General features: G+C 44.7%; 2 protein-coding genes across 3 annotated transcripts in view; one reads left to right on the top strand and one right to left on the bottom strand.

Moving 5' to 3' along the window:
- WSB2 (WD repeat and SOCS box containing 2) overlaps nt 1-11,330 on the top strand; it is a 22,545-nt gene extending 11,215 nt beyond the window's left edge. The window contains exon 9 of the mRNA XM_072983323.2: nt 5,429-11,330. Within this exon, the coding sequence (XP_072839424.2) occupies nt 5,429-5,591 (163 nt within the window). The 3' untranslated portion in view covers nt 5,592-11,330. The remainder of the gene's footprint in view (nt 1-5,428) is intronic.
- RFC5 (replication factor C subunit 5) lies at nt 7,467-26,458 on the bottom strand. Of its 2 annotated transcripts, none has more exons than XM_072983326.2 (11): nt 26,309-26,458; nt 24,724-24,788; nt 21,120-21,256; nt 18,806-18,885; nt 17,412-17,485; nt 15,723-15,882; nt 14,543-14,624; nt 13,305-13,434; nt 9,985-10,062; nt 9,550-9,604; nt 7,467-8,346 (listed from the first exon to the last, which is right to left on the bottom strand). In XM_072983326.2, exons 1-11 carry the CDS (start codon nt 26,359-26,361, stop codon nt 8,250-8,252), a joined length of 1,011 nt encoding a protein of 336 aa, XP_072839427.2. In that variant the 5' UTR covers nt 26,362-26,458; the 3' UTR covers nt 7,467-8,249. The 2 variants fall into 2 exon arrangements, with proteins under 2 accessions (XP_072839427.2, XP_078237777.1); XM_078381651.1 differs by lacking the exon at nt 26,309-26,458 and adding an exon at nt 25,954-26,200.

Below are 26,458 nucleotides of genomic sequence, written 5' to 3'. Positions count from 1 at the left end.
GGGATGCGGTCATCAGTCTTCTTCCGCGTCAAATCGGTCAGCGGAGTCGCCATCTCGCTAAACCTCGGGATGAACTTTCTGTAGTAGCCCACCCACCCAAGAAATGATTTGACTTTTTTCTTGGTGTTGGGTCTGAGCCAATCACGAACGGCTTCTATCTTGGCCTCTAGGGGTTTGATCACTCCTCCCCCTACTATGTGATCCAAGTATTTTATTTCTGGGCTACCCAGCTGACACTTGCTTGCCTTTACTGTTAGCCCTGCTGCACTTAACCTCTGCAGCACTATCTCCAGGTGTTTCAGGTGATCTTCCCAGGTATTGCTGAAGATCCCTATATCGTCAATGTAGGCCACAGTAAAGTCACTGAGCCCTGCTAAGGTCTGGTCCATCAGCCTTTGGAATGTGGCTGGTGCATTTCTGAGACCAAAACTAAGGACTCTAAACTCATATAGACCGAAAGGGCTGCAAAATGCGGTCTTTTCCTGATCCCTGGGATCAATCCTTAATTGCCAGTAACCCTTTACTAGGTCCAACGATGAAATGAACCGACAACCCCCTATGGTTTCAATCAGGTTGTCTAGCCTGGGCATTGGGTAGGCATCAGGAGTGGTTACGCGGTTTAATTTCCGGTAATCTACGCAAAATCTAATGCTCCCATCAGGCTTGTCCACCAGGACTATCGGAGAGGACCAAGGACTAGAAGAGGGGACGATTATGTTCTCCCTAAGCATCTCGTCCAGCTGCTTCCGCACCTTGTCCCTATAGGGTCCCGTCACTCGGTACGGGGATACTGCTTGCGGGGGTGCATCCCCTGTGTGGATCCGATGCATCACTCCCTTCACTATCCCCGGCTTATTTGAAAAAACCTTATGATATTTAGTGAGCAGCACTTTTAGTTCTTGCTGCTGGTCTTGGGTGAGTGCAGGACTGATCTTCACCTCATCTGGGTTGTATTTCACTTCCCCTCTACCCTCCCAGAAGGGCAATTCAGCTTCCTCACTCTCAGCTGCTTTTATGGCAAATAAAACCCTCTGTTCCCCTCTGTAGTAGGGTTTCAGGGCATTCACATGTACCACCCTCCGTGCTTGGTGTTCCTCCTGTTCTATAAGGTAGTTCAGGTCCGACATCTTGGAAATGACCCTGTATGGTCCTGCCCATTTGAGCTGCAGTTTGTTCTCTTTGCAGGGCCTAAGCCAAAGCACTTCCTCCCCTGGGTTAAAGTGCCTCTCCCTGGCTTTCTGGTCATACCAGGTTTTCTGTCTGACCTTCTGAGCTTGCAGGTTTTCTGCTGCTAGCTCTAGGTTTCTCTTCAGGTCATTCATTAAAGTGTCTATATACGTCACAACATCTTGTGGGTCACCCTGGGTGATCTGCTCCCAATTCTGTTTGATTAAATCAAGTGGACCTTTTACTTTTCTCCCAAACAAAAGTTCAAACGGACTGAACCCGGTACTGGCTTGGGGCACTGATCGGTAAGCAAACAAAAGGGATTGCAGCTTCTGGTCCCAATTGTTTGGATTCTCTGCCAAGTAAGCCCTAATTATGCGCATCAGAGTCCCATTGAACTTCTCTGTTAACCCATTACTTTCTGGGTGATAGGCAGTGGTTTCCTTGTGTTTAATTCCACAGATTTGCCATAACCGTTTTATGAGCTTTGATGTAAACGATGTGCCCAAATCTGTGATTATTTCTGAGGCAAATCCCATCCTGGACATATACCCCACCAAGGCATCTGCCACTGTGTTAGTTTCGATGTTAGTCAAGGGAATGGCTTCGGGGTACCTCGTGGCATGGTCCACGATGGTGAGAATGAACCGGTTCCCCCTCTTTGTGGCCTTGGGCAAAGGTCCCACAATATCCACTCCTATACATTTGAACGGGGTGTCAATCACAGGCAAAGGGCACAACTTCGCTTTGGTCCTGTCACGGTTATTCCCCTGCCTCTGACACACATCACATTGTTTACAGAACTCCTTGATCTGCTTCCCTATTTCAGGCCAGTAAAAATTTTGTGTGATTCTCTGCTGTGTTTTGTTCACCCCCAAGTGCGCAGCAAACATGTCAGAGTGCCCCCTTTGTAAGATCATGGGGCGATACTTTTCAGGTACCACTAGCTGACTTCTGATCCCATCTCCCCCTTTTGAGATATTCATCAGGGTCTCTCTATATAAAATTCCCTTTTTCCCGTGAAATCTCGCTGGGGTTTCAGGTGTTAGCTGGGTGTCTGTCACCTTTTCAAAACACTTTCGGAGAGTGGCGTCTGCCTTTTGCTCTTGGCCAAATTTGCTGTCTGTGGTTAAGGTTTCTGCCACAGCTTCGGGACTACCCTCATCTGCTTCAGCCTCGGGCTCTTCAGTACCCCCCTGAACTGTCCCCATGGTAGCTTGTGAGCGTGTAATCACTAGCACCCGTTTCACATGTTCAGCCAGGTCATTTCCCACGAGCACGGCTGCTGGCAGAGTCGATGAAATCGCTAGACGCCAAACTCCCCTCCAGCCTTGAAAGCTCACAGGTACCTCAACTACTGGCAGTGAGATCACCTGCCCCTCAATCCCTGCCACCTTCAGGCTCTCATTTGGGATTATATGCTTCCTAGGAATAATGTCTGGATGGCACAGGGTCACCTGGGAACAAGTATCCCTTAGCCCCCTATACTGATGGTCAAGTATTCCTACGTCCACCCCAGCGGTCTCAAACAATTGCGAATCTGTCCTAACTAGTAAGCAGCGCTTGACCTCCACAAGAGGACCATTTTCCCCAGCCTGATCAGCAGATGTAACTGGTCCAGAGTGAGTCGCCATGGCAGCAGGCTCCCTCAGTGGCAAGGAGCTTTGCTCTGTCTGGACACAGAACACAGCTTTTGGCTTGGTTCCACTCAAATCATGAGGCAAATTTCCCTTTAGCTGCTTTAATTTCTCACACTCTGAGATTAGATGGCCCTTTCCTTGACAGAAATAACATTTTCTGCTGTACTTGGAGTCTTTCTCATCTGTTTTTTGTTTTCCCTCCAAAATCTGAGGTCTTGGTGGTTTCATGTCAGAGGGCTTCCCTTCAACATGGGCCCCTCCCCCTTGCTGGTTTTTCCCTGGTCCCTGAGAGTACCTGCTGTAGGTTTCTTTGGGCTTACCCACAGTTTTCCCCTCAGCACCTAAGGGCTTCCTTATTTGGGAAATAAAATCTGCGATCTCCGCCGCTTCTGTCACAGTTTTCGGTTTCCTCTCTCTCACATGGAACTTTAGTTCCCCATGCAGGACTGAATAAAATTGCTCCAGCGCTATCAGGTCTTTGAGCTGCTGGAAGGTCTCTGTCCCCTCCTGAGACAGCCATTTCTCTAGCAACCTCACCAGTTGGGCCCCCACTTGGGTAAAAGTCTGCTCTGGTTTTTTTGTGAGTGACCTGAATTTTTGCCTCAGCTGTTCAGCATTTATCCCATGCCGGGCAAACACCAGTTTTTTAAACTCAGCGAAGTCTTTCAGCAGTTCCACTGGCATCTCTGCATAGACTTCTGCCAGGCTGCCACTGATTAAAGATCGCATAATGGTCATCTTCTCAGTTTCCCTTACTGAGAAGTCCACAAACGCTCTTTCCACGAGGGAAAAGAACACCTCAGGGCAATCTCCCTTGTTGTACACAGGGAATTTCTTCAAGTCAGTTTTAGACAGGCTGCCTTCCCCATTCCCTGGGTTCCCCTCATTATTATTGTTATTCCTATTTCTACTCATTATTTCCAGCTTCTTCAGCTCAAACGCCATTCTTTCTAACTCCAACTGTCTCTGTTTCTCTTCCCTTTCCATTTCAAATTGTCTTTGTTTCTCCCTTTCCCTTTCCTCCATTTCCCTCACCCTCAGTTCATGCTGTTGGGCTAGGAGCATTTTTCTGAGTTCTGAGGTCAGTTCTCCCGTGCTCTCATCCTGCACTGAGCCAAATTCCTCCTCAGAACCTTGGTCTCCCTGTGGTTCTCTCACTTCCCCCATTTCTGCCATTTGGCTTCGAGTCAAGGGCATAATCCCCCCCCAGAACAGGCTGCCTTCAAAAGTCACGCCTCAAAATAAAACGACGACTTTTTTCCTTTTGCCTCAGAAACAGCCTTCTATAGACTGCTGCTGTCCCTCCAGCACCCACGTGCAACTGTTGCCAGACAGAATTCACCCCCTCTGCTAGGCCTCTCAGCAGACAGGCTAGATCACTGTTACTTCACGCAGCATTGCCTCAGCCCTTTCCCGCCAGAACGGGTTGCCTCAGAGCTCCCTAATCTAGTCCCCCAATCTGAGTTTGCACGTTCTTCCACTAGCCTACCTCCCCATGAGGTAAGCCTAGAAGATTACCTACGCGCCCTCAGATTTTCCCTGACTAGACCCCCCCTTGCTCTGGGCACACTAGCCAAGGCTTTGCTGGACCACTGGGCAACTGGACCAGTCGGATCCCACCCGCTGGACACCAAAAAAATGTAGCAACCCCAGACCTACTGGAGTATCCCACCCTGTAGTTATGCTGCCACCAACCATTCGCTCTACCAAGTCACCCAGACCAGGAATGGATTTTAATAAACAAGAGAACAAGGTTTATTGAAAAAACAAACAGGGTAAATAAAAGGATCAGGTAAATAGGATACTGGAACTTGGTATAGTCCCAATCATACACATACAACAGATTGGTTCCCACGGAACACTTTAAGGTAACGCACAGACCCTGAACCTATCCGTTCTGGCTACCTAGATAGAAACCTGAACCTATCAGGTATGTAGTATCTGACGAACAGTTGTACTCAGTCTGACCCACAGACTCCAACTCCACTTCTCCACGTCAGCTCTCTTACGAAGGACTTCCCCCAAATATATACAGTACAGCTCCTCCCCCTGATGTCCCGCCTTCCACTCCCCATAGGATGGAACTTTCCCTCCAAACCCATGACAGACAGGTACCATCAGTGCTGTATGTGACAGCGATTTTGCCGTAAAACGGAGCAATCGCTATGCAAGGCACCACTGTATTTGAAGCATAAATGTCCTTAAAGAGCAAAATAGAGGAAGATTATGGGTTGAAATAGTTCAGTAGGTTGAAATGCCTGGCTGCAGAGCTGCGGCTGAGTAGTTCCAATCTTTACAGTACTTCTTAGGGAAAGAGGGGCTAGTTCAGATCACCTGAAACAGATGTGGCTGAACGGGTTGAACACCCTGCTCGCAGCCACCCACCGTGATCTAACTTTTGGAGTAGCTCTTCCTTCTCCCAGCGGCAGCTGTGGTCTTTTCCAGACAGCCCACCCAGCCACTCGGGCTATGGAAAAATTGGGGGGGGGGGGGAGCATGCGACCCATCAATTGTTGTATCCTGGCTTTTAAACCCAATTCAGCAGCACTGTGCGCATTTCCCTCCGGCAGCTGGATAACTTGAGTTTAGCTAACATCTCTTCCACCCTGTTTTTGCTACAGGACAAGAGATGGCCACACTCAGTTCTGGACCGCCCCCCAGGCACTCTCCTCTCTGAAACACCTGTGCCGCAAAGTGATCCGTAGTTGCTACAGCACTTACCAGGTCCAGGAGCTGCCCATCCCAAAGAAGATGAAGGAGTTCCTCACCTATAGAACGTTGTGATGCCAACCACTTCTTCCAGAAGGCGTGCTGTTATTCTCTGGAGGCTTTGGGCGTGAAGAGACCAGCTACTTTCCTGAAGCTCACCGCAGGCATGTTTTGTCACACAGAAAGTAGACATTTCTCATTTTGTGTGGAACTATGGAGTAATCTGACTTTTAGGAATCATGGCTGGAGTCCCAAGTAAAAAGCCAGACAGATCTTCAGCATAGTTGACTCTAGGAGTCCCCACCCTTTAATCAGTAGGTTGTTACATTTCTCCAGAGCTACTTCTGTATTCCATACAGATGCTCACTCTTGGGAGTCAAAAGCTGAAATACTGCACAAGGCACTGAGTAACAAATACTGCATGAAAGGGCTACAGACACAAGGGTTTTCTGAAGAGTGGTGGTGGTTCTAGTCTGGCTGAAAACTGGATGTTGATCATTTCCTTTAAAATGGATGAAGGTGAATTTGAAATTGGTCCTACTTGAATGCACACTGCTGGGAAAACTGTACCTGTTATGACCTGAATTAAGAGCCAGTGTGGAGTAGACTAGGAAGAATGCCTTTTGCACACATAAGTGATCACAGAGGCATATTTTAAAGTCCAGTGCCATTTCAGGGTAGGAAACAACAAACCTAAATTATTATATTGTATTGACACGTGGTGGAGGTTTCTCATACTTTAGCAGCAGCATGAAGTAAAAAGAAACATGATAGAACAGGGATAGGCAGTCTGATGCCCTGCAGATTATCTGAACTTTACCTCCTACCATACCTGACCATTGGCCACACTGGCAGTGGCTAGAGAGTTGTAGCTCAAAAGCTCTGGAGCTACTGGCCTGTTTGCCTTTATTCCGGAGGGGTTTCTATGAATCCACAGGCTAAAAAACAGAGGCAGGCAGTTACACCAGCTATTGTTGGGACGGTCAGTTCCAATGGCCTTTGTCACCATATCAAATGGAACAGGAAGATGCAAGCTACAAACTGCACCAGCTGAATGCTGCCCTTGGCTACCTCAAGAAATTGTTCTGAAAATAGCAGGAGCATTAGGAGGGAGGGAAGTCCCCACAAGGATGCTGAGGGATGTAAAAGCACCATATTGGTGGCACAATATCAGTATAAGACACTACCCATCCTTTATGTTGACATAAACCATATAGGACCAAGCCCAATAAAGGAGCTCAGAATTTTCTAGGAGTAATGATGTGTATGCGGGGTAGTGTCACTCACTTGCTGGGCTGAAGACAATAGGTGTAGATTATAGTGCAGCCCAGTGCGGGCCTCGTCCATTTATTACTGCCCTTGTCTTCGTTGGGCTGCATAGCTAGTCTGGCATGACAATTAAATGCCAATTTTTAAACACACTGAAATTGCATCAGGATGCGAGTAAATAAAAGTGCTAGTGAACGTTGAAAGTAAATAATATAGACTGGATGTTGTTGTTGTTTTCCTGGCTACATTGAAGGGTAGACTTTCATGACATTTTGGGGTAGCTTCACTAATCACTGTAACCAGACTGGAAGTTCTTAAACTGGGTTCTCTTCCTGGAAGGATATGGGGTTGCAGAGTCAAATGAGAGCACCTGGGTGCAGGCAAAGGCTCAATTTTCTAATAAAGTAGTAAACAATGGATGTCTGCAGTCAAATAAGAATGAAATAACTTCAAAATATTTATGTTCTGTAGCTTTTTCTACCCATCACTGTAAGACTTAAATGCCATGAGGCCAATATTAATCTAATCTTGTTACCAGGATGGTACTGGTATTGAGTAGTTGAAACCAGCTTTTTTAAACACTGCTATAAAGTGACAGTGCAGAAGTAAACATCTAAGATAGGAAAGTACAGCTAGGGACTGTAAACCGCTCTGTATGCAAATACCAACAAACACTTCATGCCAGATACAAAATACAGCTTTATTATTATGTTTATACTGTTACTACCTTCTAGCAGGGTAAAAAAGATAATGGCCCCAACTCCTAACCAACTCCTAACCACAACAGGAGTCTTTTTTTAAAAAAACTCTCGACTTATGGCAAAGAAGTATGTGGTGGGGGCAACACACAATGTTCCATCATCTATCACCAAAAAGAGAGGAGGATGAGATTTTCCAGATGGAAACTGTCTCCTCCCAGGAAGAAGACTGGTCTCAGGCAGCACCCACAAATGCTGCTTAAGTGTGGCTGACTTGGTTGGTTTCAGATTGCTGAGCAGAGGTAACTGGGGATTCATTTCACTGTAGCCATTTATGGAGGAGCCTAAGAGAAGACTCCAGATCCTCAACAGGCTAGAGGCCTCCTCAACTCCTCTGGATTAGAGCAGATATTTGCTTTTTATGGCCAAGATTCTGAATTCTAGGTTTATCCAAGGAACTCTGTCCCAGCACATCAGATGCAAGTCAGAGAGACCAGTTTGAAGAGCTGTCTTGTCCTTGTTGGGAGCCCAGTTCTGTTATTAATATACTCCGGACCCTTCCACTATATTGTAGCAGAGACAGAGTGATCCATCTCACTCCTGGAGAAATCAGATCAATGCGTGGGAGGTATCAGAGGGAGAAAGAGGAAGAAAAGACTCAACTCAAGCCTTTCCTGGAACTTGTAAACCACTTTCAGTCCACTGAAGTTGCAACAGAAAGGCTGCTGCAAATTGAAGCTTCTGAACGACTGCAAAAGCAGCTTTCCTACGCCTCCGCTGCAATTAGGTCTCTGGTGACCTGGAAGGCACCAACCAGAGCTCCCAGCTGAATCTTCTCGCTGGTCCCTGCAGCCAGTCGATACCTGGGGGGGGAGAAAAACAGGGTGACTCTCCCAACTGCAAAATGACGTTGTTGGTTTTCAAAAACAAACCCTTCCATGAGCTTTTGTTTGGAGGGAGACTGGTCAAGGGCAAGCCTATTAACAGCAGTGGTTAATAGCATAAGTACAGAATTCTCTCAGCCACTAGTATTGTATTGCCACCTCCTGCAGCCAGGCAAACCTTAGTTTTCATTTTAGGCAGTGTTCTAGACCCCCCTGGCAGGGGAAGGATTTGGATTTGAATTTTATTGAGCTCCCATCTGTCTTTGACTTTACTTAGTTGTGCAAGATACTCAGCAACTAAAATGGCACATATTAGTTATTTGAGGATCCTTGTGGTTTATAGCTGACAGACACTGAATTAACTAAAGCTTAAGTTAACAGTACCTCGTTTACTGTGCACCCACAGGGTACATGCAACCTGCAAGCCATTCTTTGCACCTTTACCCCAAGACCTCAGTGAAGCTGTACTTTGGGGGGGAAAAACAATAGCACAATCTGCTATTGAAAAAAATCAATGGCATGGCTCCTGGGTGATTTTCTGGCTTATCTGCAGCTCCTTAATGCTCAATCCCCCATCTTTATACTGATTTAGTGGCTATATATGTTTTTCAGTGGTAGTGTTTATATAAAATTGACATTTCCCACCTCAGCTGACCTAACTGATTCACAAAGTCTTCTGTCAGACTTAGTACTTCTTGCTTTCTGACAGCAAAGATTCAGTCTGGTCTAAGATGTCTTGAATCAATCAGGACAATTAAGGTCAAATAAATAAATTATGACTGGTGAGTATAATATTAAACCACTAAATAAGTATACTGTTAAGTTTTAAGTAAAAAGAAAATGGCTGCAGACAAGCAAGAAAAGTGGGGAGATGCAGAACCTTTCTTTTCAGCAACAGATTGTGCTGCATATGAGGCTTTTCCCCCAGAAAGTATCAGGGTAGGGGGCAGCCCAGATCAGAATTTGGCCTTGACCTGGCCAAGATCACCCACCCCCTGCCCTATGCATTTGATTAGAAAAAGAGAGCAAGAGGGGTTCTAGGCCAGGAGAGATGCATATGCAGGCCAGTAGACCATCGCAGCTACCCCTGAGTCTGCCACATGGTTCTTTGGTACAGAGGGAAGTCACGCCTCCAAGCAGCCAGCCTCCCTCCCTCCCTCCCTCCCTCCCAAGGACACTTACTCAATATCGGCCAACTTGATCAGCAGTTGGATTCGAACAGATGGTGGAAAGTCAACTGCAGGACATAAAAGAAAACATCTGCAGCATTTTGCAAAGGAAGGGGATTCCCATAATGCTACACCAGTCTTAACAAAAAGGCAGTTATTAAAATGAGGATATTTGAATATTTCTGTGAAGTAATCATTTGGCATTTTTTGCTAATAAATTGTTCCTTCGTCATCTCCCCCCCCGGCCCCCAAACCACAGACATGCCCACACCCAAGGTTTGTCCTTAATTTTTGCAATGCAAAGTGTTTTTCAGCAGTAGATCATGATTATGCTTTTGGTTCTGCTGAGCCGCCAGCTTCACCACCTTTTACAGGATCCCCCTCCCCTGACAAAATCTGTGATAGTTCATAGGGAACACGGTGCCTCAGATCTAAGAAAACATTTTACCTCGGTGGATGAACAGGTGAATTTCTGTCAAGATGTCATGCAAAGCTAAACCCTTCAATGTCTTCAATTCCATGATATCTGAGCAGAGCATCAAGGTGAAATCTGTTCCATAAAGATGTTATGAATGGAAATTGATGCTAACTATCCCATTTTACTGAACTGCAGTACTTGTAGTAACCCAAGCATTTACCTTCAAGAAGATAATACTTTCTAAATGTTCTGGCAGGCCTGGGGTGTAAAGGAGGCAAGGAAGGCAGAGAAAACTGTGATAGAAAGGGTCTCTCTCAATGAATTAATTTTATCCTTCCTACATTTAGATACTATCTTTCTGTCAAAACGTTCAGGCGGTTTACAGTTTAAAACAGATTTCAAAAGAGGTAAAAACAAAAGCAACCCAAGAGAAGTATCAAGGGTGGGAGGGGAACAAATCAAGAGATTTAAAAAAATACAAGCAAGCTCAAGGTACCAACTCTTTTAGGCAGCTACATCATCGGACAATAGGAGGATGATATGGGAGACGGGAAGGTGTGAGAAGGAGCCAAAACCCACCGGAAAGAACGAGAGTGAGCCGTCCCCTCAAACACCTACCATGGCCTATACATTATTGCCAGCAGTTGAGCAGTTAGAGATACTGTACAAGAGAAAAAGAGCAGGAAAGTGACAGGAAAGGTGGAGGCACCCATAGAAGCAGCTTTTCTAGTGACCGAGGTGAAGGGAGATCTAAAAGGAAGGAAAGATTGGGGGAAAGAGGTAGAACAGGAGGGAGGAGGAAAGCAAACGGAAGGAGGTGAAGGAGGAGGAGGAGATACCGGTAGGATGAGGTGGATGGGAATGGAGGGTCGCTGGATCAAAGGGAAAGCTAAGATGAAATTACCTCTAGAGGAGATGGAGAGAAGACAACAGTATAATAAATCCATTAGACAGCAAAAAGAAAAGGAGATGAAAAGGTAGTTACAAAACAGGACAAGGGGGAATTGTGGTCCAGTTAGAGGAGACTGAACCAGTAGAATGGACCGTGTATATGTACCTGAAGGAGGGAGATCATTGGAAGAAAGGAGGCCGAACCAGAATGAAACCCCCACGAGTCACACCAACCGAAGGGGAATGGGCTCAGTGTTCGTGTTGTGGATGGAACCATATTGCCCCAGTATGAGGAACCCCATCAGGAAACCGACCGATCGAGAGTGTTTTGGAACAAACCCTCATTGGTGAAACCGTTCTTCACGCCTGAGTTTAAAGGCAGTCTGGACTATGAACGTTTGTTAGAAGGGCCCGTTGGCCCTACGGAAGTAGATAATCATGGCACTCAGTTGGAAGCTAATAAAAAATTTAAGCAAGCGGACAAAGTGTCACCCTTTATTGGGGGGATGAAAGGAAAGAAAGTAGGGCCCAAACTTGAACCCACTCACAGAGGGCAAATAGAAGTGGACCAAGTCAGGTCACTGAAGCAAACCTCAAGGCCTCACCTCTGCTTTGGATATAACTGGGAGGAGCAGCCCTTGGTCTGCACATTCCTTACTGCCAAGAGGTTAAGCAGAGAAGAAAGGCTGACAGGTTTTAGTGACAAAAGAAAACAGGTGGCAATCCATGAAAGGCATTTCCAAAGAGAGATGTCAGTTTTTAAGGGTTGGTTCAGACTTGAGATTGGGGAAATGCTTTGAGAAAAGTGAAAAGCGCTAGAATGTCCGATGGTTGTACTAGGGTTTATTTCTGAGCCAACATGCACGGAACTGAGCCAACATAAAACTGGCTAAGAATTACAACTGGCCCTGCCCTTAGTCACACCCTATATTAGAATGTGGACACACCCACCCTGATTTGGATCCTTTGGTGGAAAAGACACCTGCCTCTGACCTACAGGATGGCCCATGTGCCACTTCTTGTGCTCATCCTAGCCAATCCAAGGGTCCCCAGGTCCTGCTTCTAAACCAGAGCTAGTTGTCAATATCTTACAATTCAAGTTAAAGACGCAAGGGCACTTCAGATGGGATGTATAAGGAAGGCTCACAGAAGAGTGCAAAGAGAGAAAAGGACAGCTCTGACTGATGCACGCGCGCACGCACACGCACACACACACACACACACAAAAGGGTGAACAATTGAAAAATTGTCCTGGAGACATTCTACTGAAATTAGTGGGGAGCCACGCAAGATCAAAGTGGCACACTTTCTTAAGACATTTCTCTCCTAGAAAGGCTCAAAATGCTGAATTCCAAACCCAACATGCAGCTCTAATAGCGTTACGCTAGCAAGCAGAGGGGCATTCATTCTGTCTCTCAGCCTATCTCACAAATGCTAAGTGGGCACAAAAATGTGACTTTCTGGAGATCAAGGTGTACTCAACTGCAGTCTGTGGAAGGAAAAGCAAAACTAATATATGGGCACTGAGAAGAGTAGCCCACTTTATATTCAGGCTCCAGCTGCGATTGCCAGTGTAGCCAAAACTGCACTGAATGAAAGGAAAGCATCCGACAGGTTCAACATATCCACAATATTTGCATATATCTCAAAAGTATATAGCTAGTATCCTGCTGTCTAAACATGGAGAAGGGAAATCACATGCATGCGTTCCTCTCCCCTGTGGCTGCACACTGATAATACAGCTGGTCATGCAACAAGGAGTCTGCTAGAATAGCGGAGAGAGGTGTTTTTGTGACTTCCCTTTCATGTGTAGGTAGCAGCATGCTAGCCTAGGCATTTGCAGGAATGACGAACTGAAGGGGGAAAGAAAAGAGAGTCTAATGAAGACGGATTATGCTCAGTGCCCATGAAATGTTTGTGAAATGTCATGGAATAACTGGAATGCTAAGCATGGAATGCTTGATGCTGCAAAAATGTTTTATAAATGACACCACCAAATTCCAGTCCTCACTTTTTTCTCCAATGCAACCCCATCCCATCCCCCAGTGCTAACTTGAACACCCAGTCTTCAAAAATGACTGGGAGAAGGCAAATCTAACAGATACAGGAGTCAAACAAGGATGAGATGGTGCAAGAGGCTGATAAGCAGGAACATGCTCCCTGCCAGGAGCCTGCCACCGCCTCTGAGCATACGCCTGCGGTAGAGGTGATGGTAGCGGTGGAGGCAGCAGGAGAAGGTAGCCCCCCCCCGGCACAATCCAGAAAAATGAAACATGAACTGATTCATTTTTCTGGGGGGTTGTGCCGATTTGTGTTTAGCTACAAATCATGAACTATCACAAACCACCGATTTCCCGCTTCATGCCCATCTCTAGCCAGGAGCACATACCGGCTCCTTCTGCCCCACATACGTAGTCGGTCTCCTGCAACAGCTTTGAAAACGTGGCTCATAAGGATACTGTGATAGGCAGTGGTAAAATCTTGGTTCAGCATCCAGTCAAGGATGTTCGCGATGTCTGACCTGAGTGGTTGCCCTGTGCAGGTATAGACGGTCGCCTCCGTCACCTTTCCAAAGGCCATGTTTGTGCTCTGGCAGGGAAAGAAGAGGAAAGGCACAGCTGGTTAGATGAAGGCACAAGGTCCTCAAAGCCAGCACCCAAAGCTCCTTGAAAAGAAGGCCCTTTGTTTGCCCACTTAAAGTCACTTGGTGGATTACGGATGGGGAACACAGAGCCCTCCAGAGGTTGCTTGGCTGCAATATGAGTGAGCACAGGTTAGTCTGTGGGCCACATCTGGCTTACATTATTTGTTCCCTCAGATCAGTCATGAATACATAGTTCTGGCTGGTCTGAGGAAACAAATAATGACTTGCAGGTATATGTTACGCAATGACTTGTACATATATGTTTTAAAACTACCAAAAATCAGTGATACATCTTCCCAGCCACTTTTTGTAGCTTTAAGGTGAAAAATATAATAACTTAAATAAAATAATTATTTTGTCTTATTAAACATTAAGACAGGAGTGCACTGCTGATACTGCATGACCAGCTAGTACAGCCTTACTGGTAGAAAGGGTCAATAAAATAAATAAAAATTTGTAACTTTTGAACTGGTTATTGAATCAGGGCCATATTTGGCCGAGTGGGAGATTGTATTGGCTTGCTCTGTGTCAAACTTTGAAGAAGCTGAGACAAGTACTTTTAAAGTTTAAACTATTGTTGTTGTTTTTTTTAGAAAAGTGCATGTACCTGGGATAAACACTTTTTAAAATGGTTTAACCTAGTAGACATTAAATAGTCTTGAGTTGTAAATTTACCCTAAACCTCCTTTAAAGCCATCTTGCCTTGTAGACACACAATACAATTTTGATGCTTGATTTCCTCTCATTCCTCAAAAATAGGCTGGTAGAGCTATAGCAATCCAAAATATCACAGGACTGGGAGAAACATGAATACGACCTCATAGAATCATAGAAAAGTGAAGTTGGAAGGGGTCTACAAGGCCATCAAGTCCAGCCTCCCTGCTCAATGCAGGAATACAATCAAAGCATATCTGCCAGGTGATTATCTAAGTTTTTCTTGAATGCCACTCAGATGTGTCTTTAGCTATTCCCCCAAGACTTATGATAGCAGGGCCTTTAACTGCCTTTTACTTCTCTCTCTACCTAGCATTAGGTCAATAAAACCACACATACCTGTAAGATGTTCAGAGATCTGCGCATATCACCATTAGAGAGTGTCACCAGCGCCTTCATGCCATCGTCAGTGATGTCAACTCTAAAAGACAGAAGATCAGGGAGGAGCAACTAGGATAAACGCCCTCTCCCAGAACTTTCCGCAGTCATAGAGCACCCGCTGTACACCCCCATGCTGACAAAACTGATCAGCAAAGCATTCCACCAAATGTTGCCGCTTAAGCCAAATGAACAAAACAAGTAGGAAAGTCTACATTTTACTGGCTTTTAGTAGTTTGCTACCCAATCTACCTGGAGTTTCAACCCCTGGCCCCTCTACTAGGTAAAGGTAAGGGTTCCCCTTGACATTTTGTCCAGGCGTGTCTGACTCTAGGGGGTGGTGCTCATCTCCATTTCCAACCCATAGAGCTAGCATTTGTCCAAAGACAATCTTTCATTGTCATGTGGCCAGCGCAACTAGACACGGAACGGCATTTACCTTCCCACTGTGGTGGTACCTATTTATCTACTCGCATTTTGCATTCGAACTGCTAGGTTGGCGGTAGCTGGGACAAGCAACGGGGGCTCACTCCATTGCATGGATTCAATCTTGCGACTGCAGGTCTTCTGACCTTGCAGCACAGAGGCCCTCTACTAGAGAGCCACTAATAGTCTGTAGAGACAGTTATGGGACAGCTGCACTGATGGGATCAATATAAGGCAACTTCCTTTACTTATTTGCTAAATTTGTTTGTGTCGGTGGGTGTTTCTTGGGTGAAGCAAAAATAGCTTGGGCCCATCTCCAAAGCAGATCAAGAAAAATGCCATCCTACACCCTAACCCAGAGCCATCCTGCACCATATCAACCCAGATCAAACCAAGATAGAAATACAGCCAGCCTGGGCCTCTTTGTTCGCCTCCCCATGATTCCAGCAGCTCTCATATGCACCAACACATGAGGAGACAGATGCCAACTTTGGGACTAGGGCTGAAATCCGTGATCTTTTGGTCCCTTCAAACTTCAGGACCCTACAAATCTGAAAGCATTCTCAGCAATGTACATGTGAGGTAATGGCTGTACTTATCTATTGCAAAACTAAAATTCCCAACACCAAGGGGATGGTGTGAAAACAGGAAACAGGTACCAGGCATTACCAACAGAAATAGGTCAGGATACCACCCGCTAGCAGTTTCTACTTACTTCTCCTTCTCAATGACATGTTGCAACCTGGGGATCATGAGTTCTGGAGTGAGAGGGCCAAAGCGGAATCTGGTGCATCTGGATTGCAAGGCTGGGATGATCTTAGAGAGATAGTTGCAGATCAGACAAAATCGGGTGTTCTCTGTGAATTTTTCTATCACTGCAAAGGCAACATAAGGAGAGTTCAGCTCTCTTTAATACTGAAATCAGGCTACAGACTTCCTGAACTAAATGAAGTGATGCTAAAGAGCCTCGTGGCGCAGTGGTTAAAATGCTGTACTGCAGCTAAAACTGTGCTCACGACCTGGGGTTCAAATCCCAGGTAGCCGGCTCAAGGTTGACTCAGCCTTCCATCCTTCCGAGGTCGGTAAAATGAGTACCCAGCTTGCTGGCGGGGCAATGTGTAGCCTGTATAATTAAAAAATTGTAAACCGCCCGGAGAGTGCTTGTAGCGCTATGGGGCGGTATATAAGTCCAATAAATAAATAAATAAACACATCTAAGAAAAAAGCTAAGCTGCTCAGTTAAGGACCTTCTGCAGATGCCCAGACCATGCCGGAGAGGTGGTGGCTTAATAAAGTCACACTTTGCTCTAAGACTATGTCTTTTCACTTCCAAGCGTAGACCATTAGGTTGTTCTTCCTAATGTTTCGCCAGTCTCTGTGGCTGGCATCTTCACAGGACAGGAGTCTGAACTCTGTCTGTGCTCTGAAGAACAACCTTCAGAACATGGCCAAAGAGCCCGAAAAACCCACAACAACCATCAAATCCCGGCCGCGAAAGCCTTCGAGAGTAGACCTTTTTGTTTCCCTAAAATTTCCAGATGCATTATTTTTAATCCTGTCAATTATTTTATGCTGCTTGTATGATTTTGTAGCTTTCAGGATTCCCCCCCCCCCATTTCTCAACTGCTTTATTCATTTTTATGAGTCACAATGTGACTTATAGTGTTAAGTGTCCCTTGTATGCAAGTGTTCCATATAAAGATGCTTCTGAGAACTCCACAAGCAGGGAATAAAAGCAATAGCAACCCAGTTTCTTTTTTATTAGTGTTAGTTATTAGAAGGACTTATACTAAACTATTCAATCAAATTCCTAAGGCAGCTCATGTAATTTAAACATATAGAAACGTATGCAAATGCAATGAAAATCAGGAACACCTATAAGCATGGCAAAAGAACTATCAAACTACATTGTTTCATTATTTCCAAACAAACTAAATTACATTCCAAGGAGAAATTCCAGAAAAGCATTAATTATGCTTTCTGCTCCTGGGGAACAGGTGGCGGGAGGAGGCAAAAAGAAACATCCAGAGCTTGGAAAAATTTTATTGTTTTGGACTACAATTCCTAGAATATCTCAGCCAGTACAGAGGTTCCGGCTTTGGGGACTCTGAGAGTTGCAGTTTCACAAAGCATAGGCTCTGAACAATAAATCAAGCAACAGTAACCTTCACCTATGCCAGAGCTAAGAAGGAAAATACAGCTTTTTGCAGAAGTAGACACTGCAAGCAAGTTAAATATGTTGAAACTGAGAACGTCCAGAAGAAATCATTTCAGGAGGAAGATACTTAATGAATGCCAGGCACTGAAAAAAGGCTGAATTTGCAGAGATGTCAAACAACAGTCCTATTCTGCAGCACAAATAGCTAGGCCCACCTTTCACACATTGTTCCCTTGGTGAACCTACCACGCCTGAGGGCATTCTGCGCTTCCTGCGTCATGGCATCTGCTTCATCCAATATCACCATCTTAAAGCCTTTCCTGACAGGAGGGAGAAACACATGAGAGCTTAAGTCTGTAAAATTCAAAGGGTGCTGTAAAAACTCAGCATCATTAGAACTCATCCAGCTGCAGCAAATGTGCAGACCAACACCGCAAAGGCATCACTTCCTCCAATGAAACTCAGCCTCTGACGAGGGCTCCACAGCCTCCTTCGAAATGCTCTGACAAACCCTCTAGCAAGCAACTGGGACATGTGCATGATGATGAGGGGAAAGCAAGAATATGAAAATACCATCCTGGCTTCATCTCAGAATCAGAGGGAAATAGAATCTCTTTCTGTAAATTTTTTTAAAAATTAAAAATGCTGGGCAGAATTTTTCTGGTTATTTATGCTACCATAAGCACAGTGATGGAAATCATTACTGTTATTTAACAAACTGCTGCTTCTACTTCTCGCTCTGCACCTAGTCTTACCAACTGTGCATGGAAAAGAATAAGAGCAGCAACTCATTATTGAGCCGCAATTGGTTGGTGCAGTTTATACCACTGTATTTATGATAGCAGAAATAACCAACTGCCCCCTTTTAAAGTTTGGTTTTTATTCCCTTATGCGGTCTGTTTACCTTCTGTAAAAATAATTTTATAATAAAGTGTAACACAGGTTCGGTGACATTCTCTATTTTTTTGCTGCTAGACTAAGTCACAGACAAGCATAACATACCTTGAAGGTTTCCAACTACTTGTACAAACTCTAGCATAAGTTATAGTTTTCTGTAAATTAGAGATGGAAAGACTTCATCATTGCAGAATTTGCGTCATTTCTTTTACTTAAGCCCTGAGATTCCAATTGGAATCAAGTACTGTACAAAAGACATATATTTAAAATAGAATTAATTCTGAGCCCAGGGACATATTCTGAGTATCAAAATAGCGCTTCTACTCTAAATCCATTCCAGATCATCTCTATCTTTCTCTGTTTGAGCAGTTCAGTGATACTCGATCTGTGGTCTTGCAGCTGTTGATCGATCACCCTCACAAACCCTCACCAATGCCTATGCTAACTAGGGCTTCTGTGCGTTTAAGCTGACTAACGCCTGCAGAGCCAACTTAGGGACTCTCGTTTTCAGTCAAAAAGCATTGCCAACCTAATGCAATTCATTCAAAGACCTATCAGTAGATTTCAATCCGATTTTTATCCATTCTGTTCCACATTCTTTGAGGTGCGTGAAAAGCACACCCCAATGCCTAAAGCACATTACGTATAAGCTTTTCATCAGAAAGCATTCTCTTCCCACCATCGCTGACTGCTGCTCTTGAGCCCCTTTTCAGCATCCAGGAAGGTTTCTCTAGCGCACTTACTTAAATATGGTTCTTGTGCTGGCAAAACTCAGGATTGGCCCTCTGACAATTTCAATTCCTCGATCATCTGAAGCATTCAGCTGAAAAGAGAGCAAACGGCATGAATGTAAGAAAGCAGAGATAAGATGGGGAAAAATAAGACGGAAACAGAATTAACACAGGCAAGCATTAAGTCCTGTAAACCAGATGCTGTTCAACTACACCTCCCACCATCCCTACCCACCACAGCCGATGGTACAACATACTGGGAGTTGCAGTCCAATCACATCTGAGAGTAACATTTTGCCCAAACCTGCTGTATCACTACTATATCAATCCACGGGGGATATACCGTATATGCCGCCGTATACGGCGACGGGGCGTATTAGATGACACCCCCAAAATGCGGCGCCAGAAAGTGTCTTGGGGGGGTGGCGGCAGGAGGAGGAGGAGGAGGAAGAGAGAAAGCAGGGCGTGGCGGGCGCGCGAGCGGTTCCCTCCCTCCATCTGCCTGCCTGCCTGCCTGCGTTCCTCCCTGGCGGCGGCAGAAGAGGGAGGAGGAGGAAAAGGGAAAGTGGAGAAGGAGGAGGAGGAGGAAGAGGGAAAGCGAGGGGGTGGAAGGCGCGTGTTCCCTTCCTCCATCTGCCTGCGCGGCCCAACATCACTCTCTTGGCGGCGGCAGCTCCCTCTCTCCCGGCAGCAGGAGGAAGAGGAGGAGGAAGAGGGGAAACGCGGGTGGCGGGTGGGCGAGCGAACGCGCGCCGCTTCCCTCCATCCATCCCTTCCTCCCCGGCCAGCGCGGCCCCGCATCACTCTAGCAGCGGCAGCAGCTCCTCCTTCCTGGCACCCGGCGTACAAGACCCATTGGAGGCATGTTTTTGGGGCCCCAAAACTCATCTTATACGCCGGCATATATGGTATGTGAACAAAGAGAAAAGATACTTATGCAGTGGTATCTCATGAAAATGTCAGCACTCACTAGGCACAGAGATGCATCTTGGAATTGAATGTGGTATATGCTGCGTAAGCACAGAAATTATCCTCCTCTAATTCCGTTGACTGTATTATATGCAGGCTATCATATCACACCATTCTTGGCATCTTCAGTGAATAAAACATTGTCTTAGAAAGCATTTCACACTTTCTAAAAGAAAAAGTATTTTATTTTATTTATTTATTTATTTAATTTATATGCCACCCACACTACCCAAAGGTCTCTGGGCGGCTTACAAAATTTAAAATACAATAAAAATTCAAAACAATTAAAATACAATTAATATATATATAAAAATTGCCATCGGACCCACAGCTAATATTATTTCAATTAAAAGCCTTCTGGATACTTTTGTCAGTATCTTCTCTATGTTCCTCAAAGTTTCCAATTTTTCATACTGGTAAACCTGAAAATCTTATTTCAGACGAAAGAGACCTTTTTTAAGTCTAGTTTTTAACCATAGCACTTCAAATCTCCAGACATCAGGATGTGGCAGGTAGAGGATGGGTGGCCCTCCAGAGTATGTTGGACTACAATTTCCATCATTCCTGATCATTAGTCATGCTGGGGCCCAGCAACAAGTGAATACTCACAGCTTCTCCATTCTCACCTACCCTGTTTCCCTGAAAATAAGACCTAAACTAAAAATAAACCCTAGTATGATTTTTCAGGAGGCTCGTAATATAAACCCTACCCCAAAAATAAGCCCCAGTTAAGTGAAAGCCTACCCTCCACCCTTGTGCAGCAACCAGAAGATGACATGACTGCATTTGAACAAATGTAGATTGTTGTATATGAAAAAAAATATTCCCTGAAAATAAGCCCTACAGTGGTGCCCCACATGACGACAATAATCCGTTCCATAGAAATCGCTATTTAGCAAAAACATCATCTTGCGAAAACCATTTCCCCACTGGAATGCACTGAAACCCGTTTAATGCGTTTCAATGGGGAAACATCATTGTCGTTCTGTGAAGATCGCTCATAGGGAAACCATTTTGCAAAGCGCCGACCAGCTGTTAAAATGGTAGCCCTGCGAAGCATCGGTCCCAAAAACACCCATTTTGCAAAGCGCCGATCAGTGTTAAAATCGTCGTCTTGTGAAAATCGGTTTGCGAAGCAGGGACCCAAAGATCGTCCAGCGAAAATCACCCATTGGAATCACTGTTTTGTGAATCGCTATAGCAATCGCAAAACCTCATTATCATGTGAATTTGTTTTGCAAGATCGTAGTCTAGCAAGGTACCACTGTAATCCGTTTTTTGGAGCAAAGATTAATATAAAACCCTGTCTTATTTTTGGGGAAACACGATAGAAGATGCAACCAATACTGTCATTTACCTCTAGAACCATTGAGCTGAATTCCTTGTCTTTGTAAAGCTGTTTTGCACAGGCCAAAATAGTGGAGGTCTTGCCAGTCCCTGGAGGTCCATAGAAGAGTAGATGAGGCAATCGATCTTCACTGATGAACTTCTGAACTGAATACAAAGTTGAAATGAGATTTCTGCATCACGCACAAATAGATTCCTTTGTATCTCATGTTTCTACCAATGTACTCACAGTTGCTATCAACAGGCATAAAAAAGGCAAAAAACATATAGAAGGAGGGAAAATTATGCAAATAGCAACCACTGCAACAGCTATCCACAATCAAGCACTGTTCAGATGTACGGTACTGTAATTCCCATCATGGCAGCCAGGGAAGAAAAATCATGTTATATCAGCCTTGCAAATAAACCTACAAAAGTTACAACTCAGACACAAAATACATTTTACTGCCTGGAATTACCAGAGGAAGGGCAGAGAGTAGCACAAACCCCACTAGAGAGCTGTAGGGATCTGTGCATCCCTGCTCTATGCTGGATCTTTCAGAAGGCGAGATTGATCCACTGCTCCTCCACCAGTCATATCATTTTGTTGGATGAAACAATATCTTATAGACCTGCAAGCTAGTGCCTGCAGAATTACATAGGAAAAGATTCCGAAAAACCAAGCAGAGATTGTCCTGGGAGATAAGGAATTTTGACCAAAGAGACTGTATACTGGTGCTTGCTGTCCTATCACTCCTTTTGCGGGGAAAGCAGCTCAAGCAACCTTCTCCTATTGTTTGTTTGAGAAGTCTGTGCTGGTTCTTAGCAATCACTGTGTTCTTTTCCAATTGTTCACAGACCAACTGTTTAAAGGTTCTAACATCTTTCATGGTACTGCTGTCGAGCTAATCCTCTTTTTGCCTTTTTGAAGATGGGAGAAATATTTGCCCACTTCCAGGCTTCTGGGACCTGACATGTTCCCCAAGAATTCCTCATGGACAAAGATCATAGTCAGAGGCCTTGAAGATGTCTCATACTACTCTTAGCTAACCTTGGGAAGCAGCCATCCACCGGCCATTTTTACAAGGTTAGGCAAAAAAAAAAATTCTTTTGGGAGGAAGCAAAGTGAGCAATTCAATCATCTTCCTGTCTTCCATTATAGCATTTCTCTGTGCTCTCCAGAGAAGACTCACATCTTCTTGTTCTTCCTCAGGTTGAGTATAGCCTCCCCACCCCTTGTTATTTGTAACCTTGCTGGCAAGTGTGAGATCATTCTGAGGTTTAGGCCAGCTAACTTTTTTGCAACAAATATTAGCTACTTGCTTGTACTTTTCTTTGTCGATTTGCCCCTCCTTTCATTTCCTTTACATGCCGCTTTTAAATCTCAGTGCATCTGAAAGTGTCTTACTCAAGCACACGTTACTATCTACATTTGTCACACAGACTGTTCTGTAACTCTGTCTTCAGCATTTTCCCTTTGAGAAACTCCCATGTACAGTCGCGCCCCGCTGGACGATTACCCCGCTCTATGACGAATCTGCATTACGTTGTCGTTTTTGTGATCGCAAAACGATGGTTTAAATGGGGGAATTTCGCTTAGTGATGATCGGTTCTCTGCTTCGGGAACAGATTCTCACTTTACGACGATCAGCAAACAGCTGATTGTCAGGTTTCAAAATGGTCACCGGCTGAAGAAAATGGCCCCCCGCTGTTTTCTAGGATGGATTCCTTGCTTTACAGGCACCGAAAATGGCCGCCGTATGGAGGATCTTCGCTGGACGAGCAGGTATTCAGCCCATTGGAACGCACTGAACTGTTTTCAATGCGTTTCAATGGGTTTTTTATTTCGTTTGACGATCTTTTCGCTCTACAGCGATTTCGCTCGAACAAATTAATATCGTCAAGCGAGGCACCACTGTATTATGAATTCCCTTCCCCTTAGGTATACCTGATAAAGTGAGCTCACCCTTCCTATTTGATTAGGCATCCTTCAGTCTCGAGAGATTATGGTAACATGCTCTGAATAGAGGTCTTGGAACAGTGTCTAGTGTGGGTGAGAAGGCCAATTCGAGAGTGACAATTTCTTCCACACTGATGACAAAAACAATCTGTCTCCTGTCCAGCTCCCTGGTTTTGCTGCTTTCGGGAATGCCTCTTTGCCTCGGACTGCTGGACAAGGGTCTCTTCAAACTGGGAGAAGCCATGATGCCTGCCTCCAAACTGAAGACTCAGATGTCAGGGTTTCCCATCTGTTGAGGTCTATTCCTAAGGCCTTCAGATCCTGCTTGCAGATATCCTTGTATCGCACCTGTGGTCTCCCTCTGGAGCGATTTCCCTGCACTAATTCTCCATACAGGAGATTGCCCTTCCTATAATCTTACTGAAATCAGCTTTTCTGAATTCCATAGTACTTGCTATATTTTTAATCAGCTTTTTTGTGTTCTGTATAAGAAATCTCAAGAAGGTGTGATCACATCATCTTTGACCAGTTTCTCCCTGATGGTAGTAGGTCACGGATGGCTGAAACCCTTGTCCCTTCTTCTGCCATATGGAAGATGGTGCTGAAGTGAGGAATTGAATGGACCTTTACACTGTTTGGCAAACTTGGACTTCCAACAGACAACAGGATAGCTGAAATTTGCCACTGCTGCTATATTTTTCCTCTTTGAATTTTTGGTAATCTAATCTAGGATGGCGCCTTCTAAATCCCTAGTCTAATTAACAGGTTTTGTAGCAAACACCCATAGTGATAACTGTTGTTTCTTCTTGATTTTAATCAAATGCTCTCAACTAGCCTTTTCATGCTCCAAGTCATGGATTTCTTTGTACATTACATATACTGCTTCTTCTTTCTTCCTGTTTGATTTGTTTGGCTAGGTATGGAAAACTTAAGAGCACAAGGCCAAACATCTGTCTATCCTTCCCGACAGCCACATTCCTTTCCAAATCATGCTATTCTTTGGTGGTTTTTCATATTTTGTGATACATTCTTTCCCATTTTGAAAGATTTTTAAATACCTCTTGTAAAGCTTGGTTACTGTAAGTAGGAGCCATTCAGATAAAATATCCTGAAATTATAATAATCTTTTAGCTTTTGACTCCACTACCACTGGAATTCTGGCCCCAAAGCATCTCCAAAAATTAATTTAACCCTTTGGATGAAAGAAATTGTGGCTCTTAATTTAGCCCATCCAATTAACAGGAGTGGCATGCATCAACCTTCTTCTTTATGAAACCAGAATTTTGATTTTGCATGCCATACACATAAGATAAGCAGTTTACACTGATGTCCAAATGCAGCCACTGCCTTTATGTACACTACTGTATGCTGACAGATGGCAACACAGGTAAAAATTATTTTCCCTCTGTCTTTGACTCTGTCAATTCATGCCTCTCCTTTTTCTTTTGTTTCTTGTTTATTTCCTGTCTCACCTTATTACAATGACATGCACACACAGCCCTTTGTTGGTTAAGTTTGGAAAGGCTTGGATGTCTCTTTTATCATTTGTGGGGAGGATCATTATCAAATACCTCCAACTGAGAGGGGCCAGTCTGTACACAAAGATTTGAGAAGATCAGTCAGGAACACTGAGATGATCAAGCAAGAACAATGATGCAAATATTCAAATACTTACTGGTACTCAGAATGTCCTGGTGGGAAATCAAATCATTCAGTGTCTGAGGTCGGTATTTTTCAACCCTGGCAAGAACATGAAAAAATGCAGAATGTTTCACTAACAATAGAATGCAGATTTCTGGGCTACTTGAGAATGTTTTTATTTACACTTTGTCTTTCTGAAGAGATTAAACAATTAGAATTAATTGAAAAACCAAGTATTGTACTAAGAACATTTCATATTCTAAAGCATCAATTTTTGAATAACATACATGGGCTTGATATTTGTGGGACAGGTTATGAGACTTTAGCGGAAGGAGATGATTTGGACTGTCCAGCCTTGCATTTGCATTCTATTATCTGGGGTCAAACACAGCACAACAGTAATATTCTGAGATAATAACGCAGGAGAGGACACTGGTTTCAATACAGGTCAAAAGTTTAATCCCAGGCATCTTCAAGGAGTGAAGGGAAAGATTATAATTTGTTTATTTCTGCAAGCCTATACAAACTGGCACAGAAAATAGTGAGCTAAATGGACTAGCAATGATGAAGCACAAGGCACTTTCTTGTGGAGGTCATTCCATAAGGATATAGGGCAGATTTGGCACTATACCGAACAGAGTAGCAGAGCTCATAAAATTCTAGATTGCCCTATTTCAGGTACAGCAAGCAAGCAGAATTTGTCATGCGTGTCTTGCCGGGGTTGAAACTGAAGGTCTAGAAAGAACGGTCACCCAAGACAGCCAAGACAACGTGGCTTACTTAGTGGTTTCTACCCATAGGAACAGAACAGACCTCCCTCCTGAAAATTTCTGTGAATTTTATTGTATGGGTATACTGTGTATATACTTGCAATGACAAAACATTATTATTATTATTATTATTATTATTATTATTATTATTATTATTATTATTATTATTATTATTATTATTATTATTATTATTAAAAACAGCCATTCAGGATTCTCAATGTATCAGGTTCAAATTCTCTAATTCCCCGGGGTGATACTTCACCATCTCTTGCAATCTGCTTGGGGGGGGATTTGCTTTGAAAGTAAGCCTGTCCCATGCGGCTTAAACAAAATAACTGCACAGCATGGTGTTGTTTACACAAACACACACACAAAACACACCAGCCCCCTCCCTCTAGTAGTCTATTACTTTCTTTAGGTCTCTTTTTAAAGCCCTTTAAGCGAGGGAAACCCCCACCCCGCCCTTCTACGGATCTCTGTAAACACCAGACGACCTAGGTAGGGGTAGAGGCCGCAACGAAGCCGAGCCGGGGAACCGATTCTTGGGACGTCAATCCAAGGCTGCCCGGCTCGGAGTCTCCTGCATGGCGAGACGGGAGAGGCAAAACAAGCGAAGGGGGCGGAGAACACGGAGCACTCTGCACATGTTCGGGAGAAGCCTCGCCACATTATCGTTTCGTTCAGAAGTAACAACGCCAGGCGCCCCAAGGTAAAGCCCGCGCCAGGGCGGAGCTCCTTTGGGCATCTGACATTTTAAGCTCCTGAGAGGGAGAGAGAGAGAGAGAGAGAGAATGGGCGGGATTATAGGCCGCAGGAGAGCCCCCTCCTCTTTCTTCTTCTTTTTCTTACCAAGGCAAGTTCGCGGCCCTCCCGGCCACCGTCCGCTCGGCGGGAGCCTCCATGGCGACCACCCAGTGGCACCTCCGCGCAGGCTCTCTTTCGCGCCTGGCGCCAAAGCCCGGCGAACAGTCCCGCTGCCTCTCGCGAGACTTGAGAGCG

This window comes from Pogona vitticeps, chromosome 14, assembly GCF_051106095.1.
Source record: "Pogona vitticeps strain Pit_001003342236 chromosome 14, PviZW2.1, whole genome shotgun sequence".
In the NCBI taxonomy this organism is placed as follows: domain Eukaryota; kingdom Metazoa; phylum Chordata; class Lepidosauria; order Squamata; family Agamidae; genus Pogona; species Pogona vitticeps.
This window is presented reverse-complemented; position numbering and strand designations above follow the sequence as displayed.